Raw genomic sequence first — 18,209 nt, forward strand, 5'->3', positions numbered from 1 at the left:
ATATTTAGATTCACAAATAATACACATGTCCAAGACGTGCAGCTCGTAAAGAAAATGAGTGCATATATAGTGAGGTTTTCTTGTGGCAAACTTGTTGAAGCTTTGGATGAAGGAAAAGTCAATATATACTGGCCTCTGTACAGCCAAGAGATGAATTTGGTCACAGGTGTTTTGCTTCTATAAGGGCAGCACAGAAATGATGTGTCCCCCAGAGCTGAAATTGGTAGGGTACCTACCAAGAATGCTTGCTCGAGAGATAGCCTTAATGAAGTCTGATGCATGCCCTCTTCCTTTCATCAACACCTCATTACTCATTTATCTTTTTAGTTTTTTGTTCCTGACCAACTTCCTTCTTAGTTTCAAGAAATGTTCAATGGTATTAAAACAAAATCATAGTAAGAATCTCAGAGTTCTTTGCTGTTATTTCCTATCAGATGGATGGGAATGAAAGACTTTTGACTGCTCCAGACCTCTGATTGCCAGTTCACATACCCCTCACTTAGATCTCACCAGTAATTGCTGCCACTCACTGTCCTTTCATAAAAAGGCCTTCAGAGTCTTCTGTTCCTGCTCTAATGAATGCCATGACATGACACGACCCTGTGAATCACTGTAATTTTGAAATTTAAAGACTTCAGTAAAATTGAAAATTAGCTGAGAAGATGTGGGATTAGATTATGAGAGATCTGTAAAGAAAAAAACATCTTGTGGATGCTCGTTTGTACGAATCTGGATGTGTTTCCACAAGGCACCACATCTGACACCCAAGCCACCAGAATAAATTCAGAAATTGGTTTTCACAGTCCATGGTGTCTGACTAAAACAGGAATGAGGAAACAATGGCTGTTAATAAAAGCCACTGGTCATAGGTGTGGACAGCAAATGCACACCTATGTGTGTAGTGATTGAATCACTTGAAGAAACAAGTGATTGAGATGACGAAATATTAAAGTACTGGTCCTGATCTTTACATATTTAAACTTGGGCTAATTCACTGACAAGCAGAGACAAGTTACACAGGTAATTTATTGTTGCATGGCTTTTGCTGAGCTGAGCTATTTATAAAAATAAATAAAAAGGAATGCACCTTTTTTAGCTATTTCTCTTCAGTAAGGAGAAAATTCCAGCACAGATGAGATCCACTAATTCTGCTTGAAAGCAAAATAAACTGATATTTTGCACCAGGATGTCCATGCATATATTTATCTTCTGAGAAGCAAAGGGTACAATAATTCATTCAATCAACTCAGCCATTTCCATTTGCACTTTCTGGAGCCTGTTATACACAGAAGACTTCCAATGTCAAAGGGCATCGCTTCCAATGTCCTGTTCTAGTCTGAAATGTCAAAACGCCTAAAATATTAATTGGTCTAAGTTCTGTCCAGTGGAACTTACTTAGTCAGCCCCATCTCCATCCAGAAAAAAAAAAAAAATCTGCATTTCAGACTCCAAACAAGGCATGGAGCCAAATTTGTAGTTTTGCAGTGCTTTACCAGATACAGTTTCAGAATCATCAAATACCAGTAGAAGATTTTTTTTTCCAAATAAGTATATGTATGTGGACAGATAGAAATCAGATGTCTTAGAAAAATTAACTCTTTCCTTCAAGAAAGGCTCAGACTAACAAATACTACAACTTGAAAGGTAATGTGGTTTTATCACAGTGTTTTAAAAGTTTTATGATATTTTAATTATGTATTTAAATCTCACAGTACTCAGTAAGGCAACTTCTAAATCTAGAAATTAATAGAAATCCACAGAATTCTGTGTGAAAAAAAAGAGTAAAGGTTTCAGGATTTGAAAATCATTCCATAAAACTGAAACACCTTTGACAAGATTCTATACAGGCAATCCCAAATAATATATTTATCATCAATCAGAAACATGTAATTTTGTTGTTATACAATCTGATGCATTATTCATGAACCTGAGGTACTCAACAAGTCAGTAGGCCTTGCCAAAAAAACAAAAAACTTTTTATTGGGTCTTCCTATTTAAAAACTTCTCTTTTATTTGAAATCTTTGTTTTCTCTGCAATTCCCACTCCTGGGGCTTTAATGCAGAAACAAAAAATCCATAACTACTTCCAACTAATTATCTGGTGGCATGCATTCATATGACACTAATCAGAATCCTATCACCCAGCCCGTTATCCCACTTTGGAGCCTTTTCCTTCTGTGTGGCAACAAGACCATTTTCTAGTATGTATGCAAGATATAACTGCTGTAATAATTATGACAAGTGAAAAAGCTCTCACTAACGAAGGCCTCTGAAGACCCTGCCTCTTCCTGTGTACCTCTAAAGAGTGTCCGGACACCTGGCTCAACGCTTGGGATTGTAGTACCTAGATATATAGGAATATGTTACTGTGATGCTGAGCATTATGGTGCTTGTGGTTCCTTTTTAGTTTAGTACTATTTTTTACTAGGCGTCCATGAAGATCTTGGATTTTCTTAGCACTTGTACTAGCCAATTTTATATAGCTCTGAAAATAAAGCTGTCAAAGAAGGCACGAAAACGTGCTTATTTACAAATACCTCAACTGGAACAAGCTCATTATTTTCCAATTTTTTCTCCATTTGGAAAAATACAATTATGGAAATATTTTCAATTCTCTACTTGTAACAATAGGTGGCAGTAATGGTATCTACATTTGTCTGAATGGCCCGTGGTCTTTGGAAACACTGTATTTGTCAATTTTAGCTTAGAGAAATAGTTGTAGTAGATATTGTTATCCCAGTTTGAAGAAAATGACCTTTTTAAAAACAGGAATCTTATGCTAAGCCTTTCACATTTCTGGGTATATATAGTCAGATAATAGTCTTCTTTTGCTAGGTTCAGCTCCTGAATTTGCATAGATGCTAAATTAAAGTAAAAATATTAAATACAGAATATTTCATTACATTGTTCCTCCTGAAGATCCAGTATGACTTTATCACAGAGGTAATTATATACTGCAATAGCCAGAAAAATAGGTGAAGATTCTTACATGCTATAAAAGCTAGAAAGATTTGTCCAAAGGAGAACATGAACCTGTACTTTGCCTCCTCTGTGTTGCATTGTATAATGTCTCAGATACTGGGATTGGAAAGTACCACTGTGGCCATATAAACTGAGCTTTTACATAACAAAGCCCAGACTAGGCTATCTAGGATTCCTCTTCCGGACACAGTGGTTCTTTTCCAAGTAAACATTAACCAGCACAAAGAATCTGATAGTTAGTTTTCATCTTGCCTGAAGGACTCAAAATAATGACAAATGTGCCACTTCCTTTGCTAAAGCTGCTTTCTAGAGCTAACACTAGACATGACTACACCCCTTGGACTTTTGAGTAGCTCTGAGGGGAACCTGGAACAACTATCAACACTGTGATGATGCTGAAACATCACCACATTTCAAATAAAAAGACTTTTCAGCCAAATGCTTCTCCAGATCACATGGAAGAGTCATGCAGAATCACCTCATAGCAGTAATTTGTTGATAATCTCACCGCTGATGACTCTAATCTTTTCTGTGTTGTAGCGTCAAGTATTGCTGAGACCTTCTGTGCATACGAGTACAAGGGTCATACCCCTGCATGTGAATCAGCTTTCAAGAACAGGTGACATCTCTGATAACCATGGGAAGTGCACGACTCATTAGATGCTAACTGGAGTGTGGCATTTGGAAAGATTATCTGGTCCAGCAGGAAAGCATATAGAGTGCAATGGTGATGCTTCTTTCTTCGGAGATAACATGTGAGAGCTTTTGGCTAGGAGTAAGGGGGAGAATGTACTCAGCACGTACTCTGCCAGCAATTGCACAAGTATCAGTCTCATTCCAGTAAAAGGCATAGGTCCTCTTCCAATTTACACAGGCAGAAATCCATGTGTGAAACTAAATGAGAGAAGAAATTGATGACATTTTTCCTCTGCCTAAAGATAAATTAGGAGAGCATTGTTACTGATAAGCATATTTGGCTTTATCTGTTGTAAAAAGCTAGCATCGAAAGTGTGGTGTTTTGCAATGACTGAAATTCACATAGCTGCTCCTTTGTTTTTCACTGCATGAAATACAGAATAGACCCATTCAAATGTTTCACATCTCCAAGAGTTTGCCTAGCTTATCTGACAAACTCAAAAAGAAAATATACAGAATTCCAAACACACACACATGCTTAAGTCAGCCACTGTTCATAGTGTATAATTACTGTATAATATCCCTAAAATTTGCCTTAAAAGCCCTACCAACTTCTACACATAATAGTTCATCAGACACCTGTTAGAACAGCAGTATACACAATAATAATACCACTTTGCTTAACAACTGTTTCCTTCATCCACACCAAAGTGCAATTACAGCCGATATGGCTGGCAATTAAAGTACAGTACAGCATGGTGGACTTCATCTGCAGGCCAAGGAAGATGACAGCAGCTTCCAAAGGTTTCAGGTTTTCAGCTAGTGCCTGGGCAGTCATCCCTTCAATGAAGTAGTGAAGCTTCCCATTAAGCACATTTTCTGCTGATCCAAGTTTCAGCAGTACAGTGTAGCGGGGAGAAGGGCTGTAGACCAGCAAGCAGAAAACAACCGTGCGATGCTGTGTTATTCACTCTGATCTGAAACCCCAAATGCTAGCATGAGTGTCAGATTCCCCATCACCCTCACCACTGCCATCATCTCCTGCTGGCTCATGCCCATGACATCAGGACCATGGGTATAAGTATTTGGGCCATTATTCCTCAAATTGACCGCCTCAGACCCTGTAATATACACAACCAGGACATATCACAGAGAGGAGGCTGAATATGTTCCACAGTCAAGCGAGCTTTGATGTCCTGCATATGCTTCCCCTTCTGGGTGGTTTTATAGATTTGATATATGAAACAGTGAGCTGCAATAGACCAGGCTGGGAGGTGCAGAGTCTATGCTTGAAAAGAAAATTGTATTTCGTAAATGATTAAAAAACCTACTGCCACTAATGATTAAAAAACTACTACTACTTGAAATGTCAGTAGAAGCTGGCAGGTCTTCTGTGAAATCCACCAATGGATGGATTAATTCTTTGAAACTGAGGGGCAAAGATCTGATTTCATGCTGCATTTGCTCCCTCCAACCAATCTTTGTTTCGAACAGAAATCTCATGATACTTTTCTACCTCCAGCCTCACCTATCCTGGAAAGGAATGTCATAAATTACTTCTAAGAATAACTTCAGATGCTTTTAAGAAGGAACATATACAAAAAAACTCTCTGAGCAATAAATATATGTATTCCTGGAGATTGCTGTTTAAGATAGATGAGACTTGACAGGATACATTTGACCCAAACCACAACTCATATTCCAGTACACCACCTTTGTAAGAAGTCTCCCTATTCTAAGAGATGTCAACAACATATTGTTGATATATTGTTTATGCTTGGAATAAAACAGCCAAGTATTCCGACTCCTCTTGATGAACCTGGATAAGGAATGAAAGATTGGCAATATTACTTGAGTCTACAGACTGTAGTAGCAACATCCCGGTTAAGATTACTAGGCAAGAATACAGTACTGGTGAAGGTGTTTTTAAACTAGGCTCTGTGCAGAGAAACTGCTGTTACAGTAACTACTTGTACTGAAATTATTATAAGAATTATTCTTGCTACTTATTCAACTGAAAATAAGATGAGATTCAGGTCTCAGATTAAGATACTTGGATTAGGTTCTATTGCGAATTAGGCATCTATATTCCCATTTATAGTCAATGGATGTATAAACAACACAGTCACTGGAGTGTAAAGAGCCATTTAGGTGCCTAAATGTCTGGTTTTAGATGAGCTGAATAGCTTTTTAGATTCCATTGGCTGTGTTGACTAGGTGTCCATTTGCTTGGACAGCCAACTAAAAAAAAGGTAGACTCCTGCATTTAGATCTTGGTGAACTGTGGAATAAGTTTTTAAAAACATAAGAAATAACTTGCATGCTGTGTGGAATTATGAAAACAACTGGGGATGTTCTCGAGTCAAGTTACTGTAATGTGTTATCACAGAAGCGCAGGCAGGTATTTAAGCTTCTTGCAGGAGTCACGCTTCTGGCGCTCATTGTCTTGTTTGACGTCACCTCACACCATGAAGAACTCAATCCTTCATACATGATAAATTGTGCTATAGTTAAAATAGCTTGCACACTTAAGAATTTTTTTAGTTGGTGCCATCAAATAAAACATCCTCCTCATTTGTGGCATGAAAGCCTCTGAGATTCAGTATGGTCTTCTAGCTGAGTGAGGTTAAGAGGGGGATGTCTGAGGAAGGAGCCCAGGGGTTCCTCGCTCCCCTCCAGACAGGTGGCCATCACAAGCCCAGTTGTCTGTGGCATCCAGGGAACCTGGAACTACCACACGGAGCTGGTTTTGTACAACTGAAGCCACATTTCATCTCAGGGAGATAAAATCCTGTCTGATGTAAGGAAACTGGTGACCAAGTATTTCTTAGGAGGGAAGAGCAGGCAGTGACTGAGCACCACAATTCTTCCCATTAACTAAAGAGTTGCAGTAGTTTGATGTATATGTTCAGAAATCTAGACAACTAAGGCTTAATAATTCAATTTCTCAGCTTTAGATCATCTCATATGCTATTCCTTTTTGACACTGTATCTTCCAAAAGCAAATATTAAACAATAATGATAGGATAAAAGACTGTTAGTTGGAAATGGACATCCTTACTTATATGCTTATAATTCTTAGTTTCAGCAGTAGAGGTACTCTGGGACTCAGGGAAATAAGCTGGTACTTTAATTAGTGTTCAACTCTCTATACATATGTAAGTGCATGTGTCTGCATTGGGGTCCATCTGTAGAGTGTTTCTGTGGCTGAGTAGGTTTGTCGAAGAGTTGAAGGTGCACCATCAGGGGAAAATTCTGCAGCATCTCAAATTAAGAGGCAAGCTGTGAGTCTCTGTAGATTTTAAAGGCAGAACTCTAGATAACTAATACATTTAATTAGCATAAAAGCTGAGAAATGCAGTGTTCTGGCAACAGGTTTTCCACTCAGCAAGTCTTGCTAAGTGACTATATTAGTAATCGTTATTGATTATTGACAATAGGTCAATTATTGTTTATTGACTAGCATTCAAAATAGACCTCTGACACTCGTTGAGTAGACCTATTGATTTGATATTTTTAAAGAGGACCATACCTTAATTTTTGTAGCAACTTGAGAGAGCAACATAGCAAATCTAAGACTGCATTTCCCCAAATCAGCATCTTTTCTAGGAATACACAGAGAGATTAATTTTTATGCCAGTGTACTAATTCCTATCTGCAGAACTCTGAGCAAGGTTTTTCACAGCTGGTGAATAAAGCTGTTTGACCCTGACAATGACCAAGAGAGACATATTCAAAACCACTCAGCCTTCAGTAGGCCTTACCCCTCTGACCTGGAATTCATATACTGGCATCGACCCCCTATTTCCCCTGTTACTGCACCCCCTGACTTCATGGTGCCTTTCTCCCACATTCTCCACTCTCTCTGGTCACTCCTGATTTTGACTTGCAGGGGCTGCTCCTCTCCACAGCAGTTTTCCTTGCCCACACCTCACACCACACACTGCACTCCCCAGTCTCTTCTTCAGCCTTCCTAGTGCCCCTCGACATCTCTGCACTTTTTGCAAGGAGACGATGTCCTTTTTCTTCTTGGTACCCTCAAGTCCATCTATCTTACCATCAATTAATTTTTTTCTTGCTACTGGCTCTCCAAAGTGTAGCTATTCAGCTGGCTGAAGAATCAGCCATGTTCACTGAAGGTCCAAACTGCGAACTCCCGGGCCAGACATTCAGACCGCAGCGTAAGACTGTCAGAGCAGTTTATTTTTCTGACACTCTTAAAAAATTGATACCTTCTGTGCTGTTATTTTTCTTGTAGTGTTTGTTATCATTCATTAAGTCTTTTATCATTCCAGTTCCATTGCATATCATTTGACGTTGAATGATAACAACTACAGAGAAAGATGAGATTTTAAGCAGTATTGGGTTTTACTGAAAACTAACAAAGTTCGAGGGCTGATTAAAGCCAGAGAAAAATACTGTTTGAACCTCAAAAGGCTTACAATCTGAACTAAACCTGACAGCAGAGTAGAGACAGTATCTGTGTATGGAAAGAGGGCCAAACTCATATTTATCTTCTAAAGTACCTGTGCTCATAATTAAACCCCCAAACCTAAAAAAAAAAAAAGTGTGAAATGTGCAATAAGAATATCACTGAAATAAACCGTGAGACTAAAACATGATTAGACACAAATAGTCACTGTGAAAGGAAAAAAAAAGTAAGAGAAGCTCCAGCCTTGTATTGTTTTTTTTCATTAGACTAGAAAGCAGCTCCTCTGCATTCAGAACAGCACAAAAGTTTCATGTGTATAACAGGATGAACAGATAAATGACTGAATAAAAACTGGTAGCCGCTGGAGTGAGGTTATTTCTCATTCTTGTTAGTCTGACTGTAAAGATGATTTTGATCATCAGTGTAAAGAATGACCAAATTCACCAGAATCTAATTTAATAAGTTTTGGTTTATTAAAAGCGTACCATCTATCAAGTGCTGTTCCCACCTTGCAAGGTCCCAGTTTGGCACCATATTTTAAGGTCTTTCCCTGCCGACAGCAGTTCTGCATGTGCAAGAGCACCACAACTGCCAAACTGCAGGCTTGCCTTGTCTCCTCTGCTGCAGGAAAGTGCAATTATCCCCACTGGGTCAGTAGGAAATTCCCCGAGGGACGAGTGTAAGCCGTACACACACATGTTTGGAGAAGCAGAGGCTCATCGGTAGGACTGTCTGTCATACAGAATCAAAGCTTTGAGCTGCTGTGCTTTCTCTGTAAAACCCATCCAGGGGAGTTCGGACAGGAGTTCACAGAGGATATAGAAATGTTTGAAAATAACCTCAAGGGAATGCTCCGAGGAGCTCCCCAAAAAAGATATAGAGAACAAATGCAAGAGAAAACAAGTCGAGAGGGCAATTTCAGCAGAACAAATCTCATGGCAATCTGTACCTTAATTACAGTCAGTCCCTGCCCACCAGATGATTTGTTTTGAAAGATGAAACACTGTCAGATGATCAGTGTTACAACTCCCACTCTTTCTCATCCCTCCGTGTATCTGCTAAGTCAAAAATTGTACAAAGCAGACCACATCTCACCTGAAATATCAAAGCTGTACTGAAAGCTGCTGAATGCATTTCTAAGGCAAGAAGGAAGCTTGAGTTACAATATCCTTTAATGAAATGCCTTCTACCACACCATGGACAATCTACTCAGTTCCTGAGATATAAAAGACTATTGCACTCATGAGGAAATAATGTAAATGTGCACTTTTTGCCTTAAGTCTTTGTTATTTTGCCATATATTAAAACAAAACTTACGTTGTAAGGAAATCTCCAAGGGAATGATAGAATACTCTATGTATGTATTGCTCATCCAAGCTGAAAAAATGTTGCAACCATTAAAGCAGAAGCAGGAGAAAGAAGCAATTCTCCGTATGCTGCTATCAGTTTATACTTTGCTCAGCCTGAAGTTTACAGTTTTTTTCCATATTCCCTCTCTCCATCTACATACTTTAATCAAAGATTTTAAATTTCTTCACTGACTACAAACAAAAAAATGACTCAAGCACATTGCATGCAAATCTGCCACTTCAGTGGAGAGAATATGCCTGCATACAGTCATGACGTGAAATTTCCAAGATGAAAACATATCAGAATACTTTTAATATAACATTAACACCAAAGCTTTGGAAAAAAGGATCAATGTTGTATCAGAGGGGGTTAGCTCTTGTTCTCTCCCCTATCAATTAAGACTTTACTCCATTGCTAATTTGATCTTGCTGGTCAGAGGAGCTTTCGTTCAGCCTCTCCTCCCCTCCCAGCTGGCACGGGGAGGTCGGGACAGCAGCACCACCCTGGGATGGCAGGTGGGGGGTGGAGGGTCACAAAACCAGGGTAAACCAGGCAGTGCCATATAAGGCAGGCAATTAATACTGTGGGTACTCTTATGCCTCTCTAGAAGGAGTGCCTAATAATTTTAATTACTTATTCAAAATTATTTAAATGTAGTTATTAATACTCTTGATTATTATATTTAGAATTACAATATCAACATGTTATTAATACAGTGGTCTTTGCTAGTATACATAAGTTGGGAGCAGATACCTATACTAAAATCACTTGAAGCTTTAAAGCAACACCAAGAAATTTGTAATGGATTTCTGTGAAAGAAAGATGGCTCTGATAACACTCACACTGCATTGGCCACAAAGAAACTAGCAATTCTAAAGCAGAAAACTAGCATAAACCAGATCAGATTTGTGGATAGAGACCTGAGATAATCTTGAGTATAGAGCTCTGCTTCAATTCTGTCAGCATCTTCGGCTTCAGTGTCTGAATCTCTGAAAATGATTCATGATCAAAATTTCAATACTGAGGAGTGGGGGAAGGAAGGAAACCATTTAATTTCATTATCCCTCAATAGGGTGATAAATTGTGGAGACAAGGGACGTGTAGTTTTTTAATACTTATCATGTGCCCTGAAGACTGCTTGTATAAGAGTCTTTCTCTTTCTAAAAGGTAGGTTAATGTAAAGGGATTATTAAAGAAAACCAGAAGGAGGGGAAGAACAGTAACACAGACAGGTTGACAGCAGCCGATTTAGGTGGGGGTGCACTCTGCAGAAACTAGAAGCAATTCATAGAAGCAAGTCATAATCCCAGAACAAACGTAAGAATGGGCTTTAAGAAAGCCCTCTGGAAGACAGACGTAGATGAAAAAGCCAAACCAATGGTGTACTCCCTGCCACAGTGACTAGAAAGTGGGAAACACAGAGCATTTGGCAAACTGGTGCATAATATCTACATGGAGTTTACATGTTCCCTTTGAGCACACTCCACAGAAAAGTGAGTGCTGAGCCCAAGGCATCAGTGGACCTGCTGGCGTCTCCAGGATGCTGGCTATCACACTCACTGCAGCAGCAAGCTCTATGGCAATGTAATTCCCTAGTAGCTTTTTGTTGCCCATTTTCAAAAAGATTTGTACCTCCAGACATGACAGAGAGTCTGAATTTGCCTGGGTCTCAGTTTCTCTACACAGTCTCCTGTTCCTGTGTACTTAGCCATTAACAGCATGAAGTGCTGATTCCCTCTGTGGAAATGCTCCAAGGGAGCTGTGTTTTCCGGCAGTGAGGAGTATGGAGCTACAACTAGTAGGAGCAAGTCGGACACATGTAAGTCCGCAATGCCCTAGTGATGGTATTGTGATTTTAGAGTTTTAGAAAAAACAATATTTTTTCATGTTTATTTTGTTGGTTGCAGCTAAATGACAGTGAGGTGAGAAAGGATTCAGGAAAACCTTTAAATCAGTGTGTAAAAATTAGAATTCAGATAAAATTGTTTGAAATTCTTTCTAGTTACATTATAGAAGAATTAGTAAGAATTAATACATAACTTTTTCTTCTAGATGCATGTCGTACACTCTATGTCTAGATCATATCTGCGCTTGTCTGGGTGTCTGTTTTTAAACAGAGAAGCAAGCAATAAGAAAACCAACTACAATCACAGAACTAATTTTTTTTAGTGAAGGACACTTGTTCTTTAGAGCTGTATACAGCACAAACAAACACTTAGGATGGGGTCAATCTAGGTTATCTTTGGCCACTAGAAGTCTGTCACCTAATGCAAGATAGTTGGCCAAACTCAGTCTGCAGTTCAGATCTTCCCTCTCCTAACGTTGACTGGACACCTAAATCTTAAATGATGTAGGGCTTGTGAGATGACTTTTCCTTGGCTAAACAAAATATTTCACGTAAGCACATTCTTACAATTTTGCAATAATGAGAAGAAGGAGGATGAAAGAAAGGGCCAAGGGTCAACTTCATCTACTCACTTGAAAACTGTAAGGAACCAAGCAATCCCCTGCTGACTGCAACAAGGATCCCTCAGCAATGGGGTATGAAAGGAGTGAGGGTGTGGCAGGTGTCTTCTGGTATTTCACATGAGTGATGAAGGGAGAGCGCACTATGCCCACAATAAAAGATTATATCAGTGCCAGTGGCAGGACTGGAGCACCCAATGGAGCATCACGCACCTCAGAGTGTTCCCTGTGTCTCTTCCCCAGTACAGGCAGTTTTACTTCATTAGTAATCTAGTCTCTGGGTATTGAAATGTCAGTGTGTTTCCAAACCAACTTCATTTATTTGCAGTATGTCATCTGGTACATCAAATAACTTTTTCTTTTACTATTGCCAAACAGAACTAAAATTAATTTGTTCTTGTAGGTAGAGAACTAATTCAAAAGTTGAAAGGCTTGTTCTCTGCATATTCATATTTTGTGATATCCAATTCTTTTTTTAAGGACACAACTGAAATTTAAATACCTTTCGTGCCTAGAATTTGTGAATCACTTTCTTTTTGATCAGTGCTGGTTCATAAGCATTCAGCAGGTTTTCTGTGCTTTGTGGTTTGCATAGTGTTTCTTTTTTGGTTGGTTTTGATATGGTTTCTAATTTGCTTTTCTTATATAACTCATTGCTCATTTCCTGCAATTTGTCCTTGGAAATAATGTGGGCTTGCACTTGTTTAAAGAACATAATACAAAGACATGGAGGAGACATGGGAAGACAAATTAAGAAAATTCAGTGGACAGGCCTCTTGACCTGTCATGATCTTTGGTAGTACTTATGAATAGTAGTCACATTACAGTTATTTTTTTTCCCATTTCATCTACTTCAGACTCTACTACATTTTCTTCTTCATCTGCACATGCCTAGCAGCAAGAAAAAGACTACTGAAATCCATAAGGAACTGTGTCCTTTTAATATATCCTGGTAAACATCAGGTTGGCACTATTCTACCTATGACGTCTGTGAGAAACGATAAAGGGCAAATTCTCCATTTTCAAAAAATTTCCAAACCTGTTTACTGCTTACATACTAAATGGACAGTGTTATGAAGGGAACATTTTTAAATAGAGTTCGTTCTTTTGGTGTATGGTGTCACAAGTGAGGCTGGGAAGGCCCATTTTTAAGAAGAGTCTAATCATTTAGACATATTATCTTATTTCACCAGACTGCTGGTGAAATGGTAATGAACAAACAGGAATCTCCTACACCACAGCCCAGCTTAGCAGTGCTGAACAAAGAGTACATCCTGTCTAGCTGGTAGCAGCAAGACACCCTTACTCTGCAGTGGATTAGCTGGCAGAGGAAAATGTAATGCTCGATTTGTCACCATTTTCCATCAGCTTTTGCCCACGCTGCACTGCTGCTGAGTAGCTGTTCGGAGCTGGAATAGCTCCTGGTGTTACTCTCCACTGGAAGCAGAACTTGCGGGAATGGAAAACAGAGTGGTGATCGCAGTAGCCACACAGCACAGACCTGCCAAGCCGGACTGATTCCAGTCATATTGTGCTTCAACCAAAAATTTATATTTATGCTTATATATGTACACATACACACACAAATGGTTTTGCATTAAAAAAACCCACTGAAATAAAAAAGCCCTGGGCATGCAGATCAAACAGCTAGTCCCGTATCCTAAAATTGTTCTGGAAGGTTACTGCAATTTCCTTTCCACACATCTGCCACATCCAGCCTCCTTTCTGAGCAGATGAAAACCAATGGAGCCAAACGATGATGAAAAGTTGTAAGGGCAATGCAGTTAACGCTTGTCCCCTTTAGAAAGAGAAAATGTGATTTTATCAGCACGAGCATGTTACTTGGGCAGCAGCTGCAGCACTGCAGGGCCAGCGCTGCTCCGAGCCAAAGCTCTAGCTGCAAGACCATACTGGGAGAGACAACGCAGGAGCTGCTGCTAGAAGAAAGAGCTGAATGAAAATGGGCAGCCTACTTTGGTGAGGAAGCAGGTGGTTTTGTTGAAATGTATGAACAGCAACATTTGTGAAAGGAGGAGGTTGAGTTACGCATGGCTGAAATAAGTTTATTCAGCCTTTGATGGGAAAACTTTTGTCCAACACATTATTCACTGGTATTATACAAGCAGTGCTGGAAAGAGTGTGTTTAGTCATACCATCTTGAGACTTGATGTCCACTAATACAGAATGCCAGATTCTATCCAACATTAGAGAATGAATGAGAGCATCCATGTGAATTGTCAGAAGCCTTTCTCTGTGTATTGGATCCGAGGGTCTATAATAAACACCGGTCATCCAACTTTTGAAGAATTATTTTTTCATTTAAGAAATGTAGATAAAATATTATTACAGCAGGACTGTGAGGAAATAGGGGTTTGTGATGCAGCCATTACCTGTGACCAACAACTTAGAGATATCTCAGTATAAAGTTAGCTGTTGTGTAAGTTAAGTGAAAAGTTTGCCCAGAATAGTCTTCAGATCATAGCTTGAAACTTACAGTTCTTCTTTTTAAAGTGTTTATAATTCTGGCTGAAGATCTATGTAAATGCAAACATTTACAATAGAGCTGCAAGTGAGACACACAGTGCAGCATTCATTATTGTGCCATAATAAATAAAACTACTATTGCAGGATTGTGCATGACAAATATGAATTTATATACATGGATGTGATCAATAAAAATGACAAGTTTTATAAGCACACCAGAACAGTAGTGGGTTTTACACTATTTATGGTTAAAGTTGCCCCTGCAGAAACAATACTTCTATTGCTGAAAAGATTGTCACATTCAAAGTACACAACACTAACCACATCAGCCAATACAGAGGCATTGTATGGTATCTCCAAGGGGAACTGGCATAGCACCGATCTGGGCACTTCTACGTATGTTCATACATGCCTGATATTTCCTGTCCCCTTCATTACCACTTCCTTTTACGGTAAACTCCTGGGGCTGCAGGTTAATCTTGAAAAAAACATTCTGTCATGTTGCTGGATGCAATAGTAATGGAAACCTGAACACATTTCATACACATCTGTAAATATTGAGGAGGAGTTAAGTTCCTGACTCACACATCATATATTCAGCTCTTTATAATACTGCAATTTGCAAATCCACCTACCCAGTCTGATGAATCATTCAACTATTCTTTCTTTGTAGCACACACAAAATTTAGTAGGGGGCTCTCTCAATGACTCTGTGACTCACTAACCTTTTTTTTTCCCTTTTGCTGCCAATGCACTCATTTAAAAATGAAAGATCTAATAGAGTTTTGTAGGTTAGCGTGTGAATGCTGACTGGAAGGACTTGGTCATAATAATATTGCTGAGATCTGCTACCACAAAGTATAGGCACCAACCAGCTCATTGGTTTAATCTCTGACCGAGATGGTGTGTTTGCAACGGTAAAGTAATCGTTACACATCTCCTCACTGTGCATCACTGCTGGCTCAGCTCCTTAGCCAATTTAAATCAGCGTTGCGCTCTTGACGCCAGCCATGCTACAGAGATTTATGGCAGCTGAAGACTGTCCCACAGAGTGCTGTTCCATGTGGCAGTGAGGCAGAGGCAGAATGTGCTGGGACTCTCCTGGTTAAATAACGTGTTCACTGGTGTATGGATCATTTGGGATTTTATGGTAATTGGTGGGAATATGAGAGACAAAAGGCTCCTCGTGCCACACTTGGGTTATTGGGCAGTAAACAGTGAAGTGGGAGGGCCATGCTCAGATCTCAGGTCTACCAGCTTCAAAATAAACATCTCTTCTATAGCACAGCGGAGTTCTGAACCAGATCCTTTATATCCTAAACAATAATCCTAGCTAACCAGCCAGTGAGACCCGACTCCATGTGGTTTTGTGAAAACTTTCAGTGCAGAGTGAAAGCAAAAACCAAATCCCAGAACTTGCCCCCAAATGGAGCCAACAACCAGCTCCAGACCCCTACGCCTTCCCCTGCCTTGGTGCAAATTAAAAAGTGTTGAAGTCAGTGGTGTTACTCTATACTACAACCAGTGCAAAAGAGAAAATTAAGTCAAATCAAGTGTTTACTAGTCATGATTAAGTAATACAGAAGAGAACAAAGCGTCCTGCCCAATTTCACAGTTGGACCACGGCAATGCAGATACTGTCACAAAAAGCTATAAACAACCACAATGACTTCAATCCAGTCCTTCATTCTCTCAAGACATCTGCCACCTTTCACAGACTTTTCTGTGAAACACTTTTAAGTTGCAGGCTTGCAGCAAAATACAAATTTTGATTACAAACTGGATTCTCTCATGAATGTTTTGACAGCCTATTTGCATAACGTCTCGTCATTAAAATGAGGGTAAGCAAAACGCTCATCAACTTGTTTTTCACCAAGAACATTCCTTAAAGCATAGAAACAAAGGTCAGCCAAAATTCTGAGCTCCACTTTTAAAATATTCACTGAGAAAGGAAAACGTATGCAAAATACATGGAAATGTACTAAAATAATAAGTTAAAGATACAAAATTTCAGAAATTGCTTGCAATATTTGTGGGAGTTTTAATTACAAGCAAAACTACTGTTGCAATGTTTACTTGAATTTTGTCTTGCACAGTTTCAGTAATACAGAACACCCATCTACCACTGTACCTCAGATCAGAGAGATTTCGTACAGACTCTCCCTCTTCAGAAAGTCAGATCATACTTTTCTATTGGTTCTTTATTGCAATATCATGAGGCAGCTCTGGTAGGTGGATGGGATTAAAACTCTCAATTAATATATTTGGAGGAATTTATTTATACTGACACTGGATGATCTATGGTACAGCTTATTTTAGCTTGGTCTCTGAAACTCACATCCAGCTTTGGTAACAGACAAAACTAATTATTTTTGTATTCAGACCACTGTAACTCAGGGAGGAATATCCTGAATGTAGCCAAAAAAGAGTAAAATAGAGGCTCAAACCCGTCATTTTATAATTTCACAGTTGCTGTGTTAACATAAAAAGAGAAGTTATCCCGCTGCTTCAGTTAAATGCCAAATTGTTTAAGGAAAACAAACAAACCCTGATGCTTGACACCTTTTTTGGCATGAATGCTATGACTGCCCACTCTAAGGCAGTAAAAATAACAGATTGTTGTAATCTAAGAAGTGCAAAAGGATGCACCATCTATCACTGTTTCAATTTATTTCTACTATTTCTCTTATTTTCCCACCTCTCTTCCTCCTTCTGACCTTCATGCAGATTCTGCAAGTAAACAAATTATTCTTTATTCTCAGCCTTTGGTTCTGTGACTTTTCCCTGATGCTGCTGTATGAAGTTGTTGTACTGGATTACAACATTTTTGTCTTCAGGAACGTTGGGGCACTGGAGAACTAAAAATAAATTAAAAGCAGCGAGGAGGTTGTTATGGGTCATATTTAGTGTTTAAAGACCATAGTAAAATACATACATCATCGTATGAGATAAAAACAAGAAAAGGGTAGATTGGGAAGGATATGGAGCCACTGAATCGCTGAGGGCAGAAAGAAAACACTTTGAAAAACCTTTTCAGAGCCAAATTCCACCCATGGATAACAATGAAAACTTTTCAGAGGTTTTGAATAAACAGAACCATGTAATCAGTTATGTGATTAAATTCCTCTGCTATGCCAGAAGAAAGCAGCCCATCCCTCAAATGAAGTTCACTCACCTGTGAATGATGTGGTATCTTTGCAAATAATCCAGGGAAAGTGCCAGCTCACAAATGTACAGCTTAACAGTTCCTTCATTAAAGTGGACGTTCTGTTGCAAATGGTAACGCAGATCACCTCCGAGTAAGAGATCAACCACCATGAACATGTCTTCTTCATCTTGAAAGGAATACCTGGAAGACAGAGTTACAGCTGAGATCTCAGAGTCAGTGATGCAGCCACAGCTGTGCCCCGGGGTAGCTCTCCATAAGTAGGTATGTTCATGGCAAGTCCATGATTTGCTGAAAAGTCGTACACTGATTTTTCACCTCTCTGGTCCAATCCTGAGACCGGACTTTGATTGTGGTGGGACTCTCTGCATATTCAAGGCAAGCAGAGCTTAAACTGCTGCTGCACTACTACCTTGTTTTAACCATAGATTAACACCTGACTGTTGATAAAACAGTATTTAAAATACCTTCCAGGTTTTTACATTTTTAAATAACTTTATACTCATTCAGTTGACAAAATGGCTTGCTAAATAGCAACGATAAAACGGAAGGCCTTGAAACACACTTGGTATTCACACACGTACATCTGTAGCTCAGTGCCTATGCAAAGTATCCTGGCAGGATAGAGAGCTGCTGTCCCGGGGGTATTTTCCAGATTCAGTAAATATATGCAATGTTCTATTAGCTGAGCAT

At 39.2% G+C, this 18,209-nt stretch overlaps 1 protein-coding gene across 1 annotated transcript in view; it reads right to left on the minus strand.

Moving 5' to 3' along the window:
* STK32B (serine/threonine kinase 32B) overlaps positions 1-18,209 on the minus strand; it is a 194,369-nt gene that overhangs the window by 76,833 nt on the left and 99,327 nt on the right. The window contains exon 4 of the mRNA XM_076337575.1: positions 17,526-17,699. Within this exon, the coding sequence (XP_076193690.1) occupies positions 17,526-17,699 (174 nt within the window). The remainder of the gene's footprint in view (positions 1-17,525; positions 17,700-18,209) is intronic.

Source organism: Aptenodytes patagonicus, chromosome 4 (assembly GCF_965638725.1).
Source record: "Aptenodytes patagonicus chromosome 4, bAptPat1.pri.cur, whole genome shotgun sequence".
Lineage (NCBI taxonomy): Eukaryota > Metazoa > Chordata > Aves > Sphenisciformes > Spheniscidae > Aptenodytes > Aptenodytes patagonicus.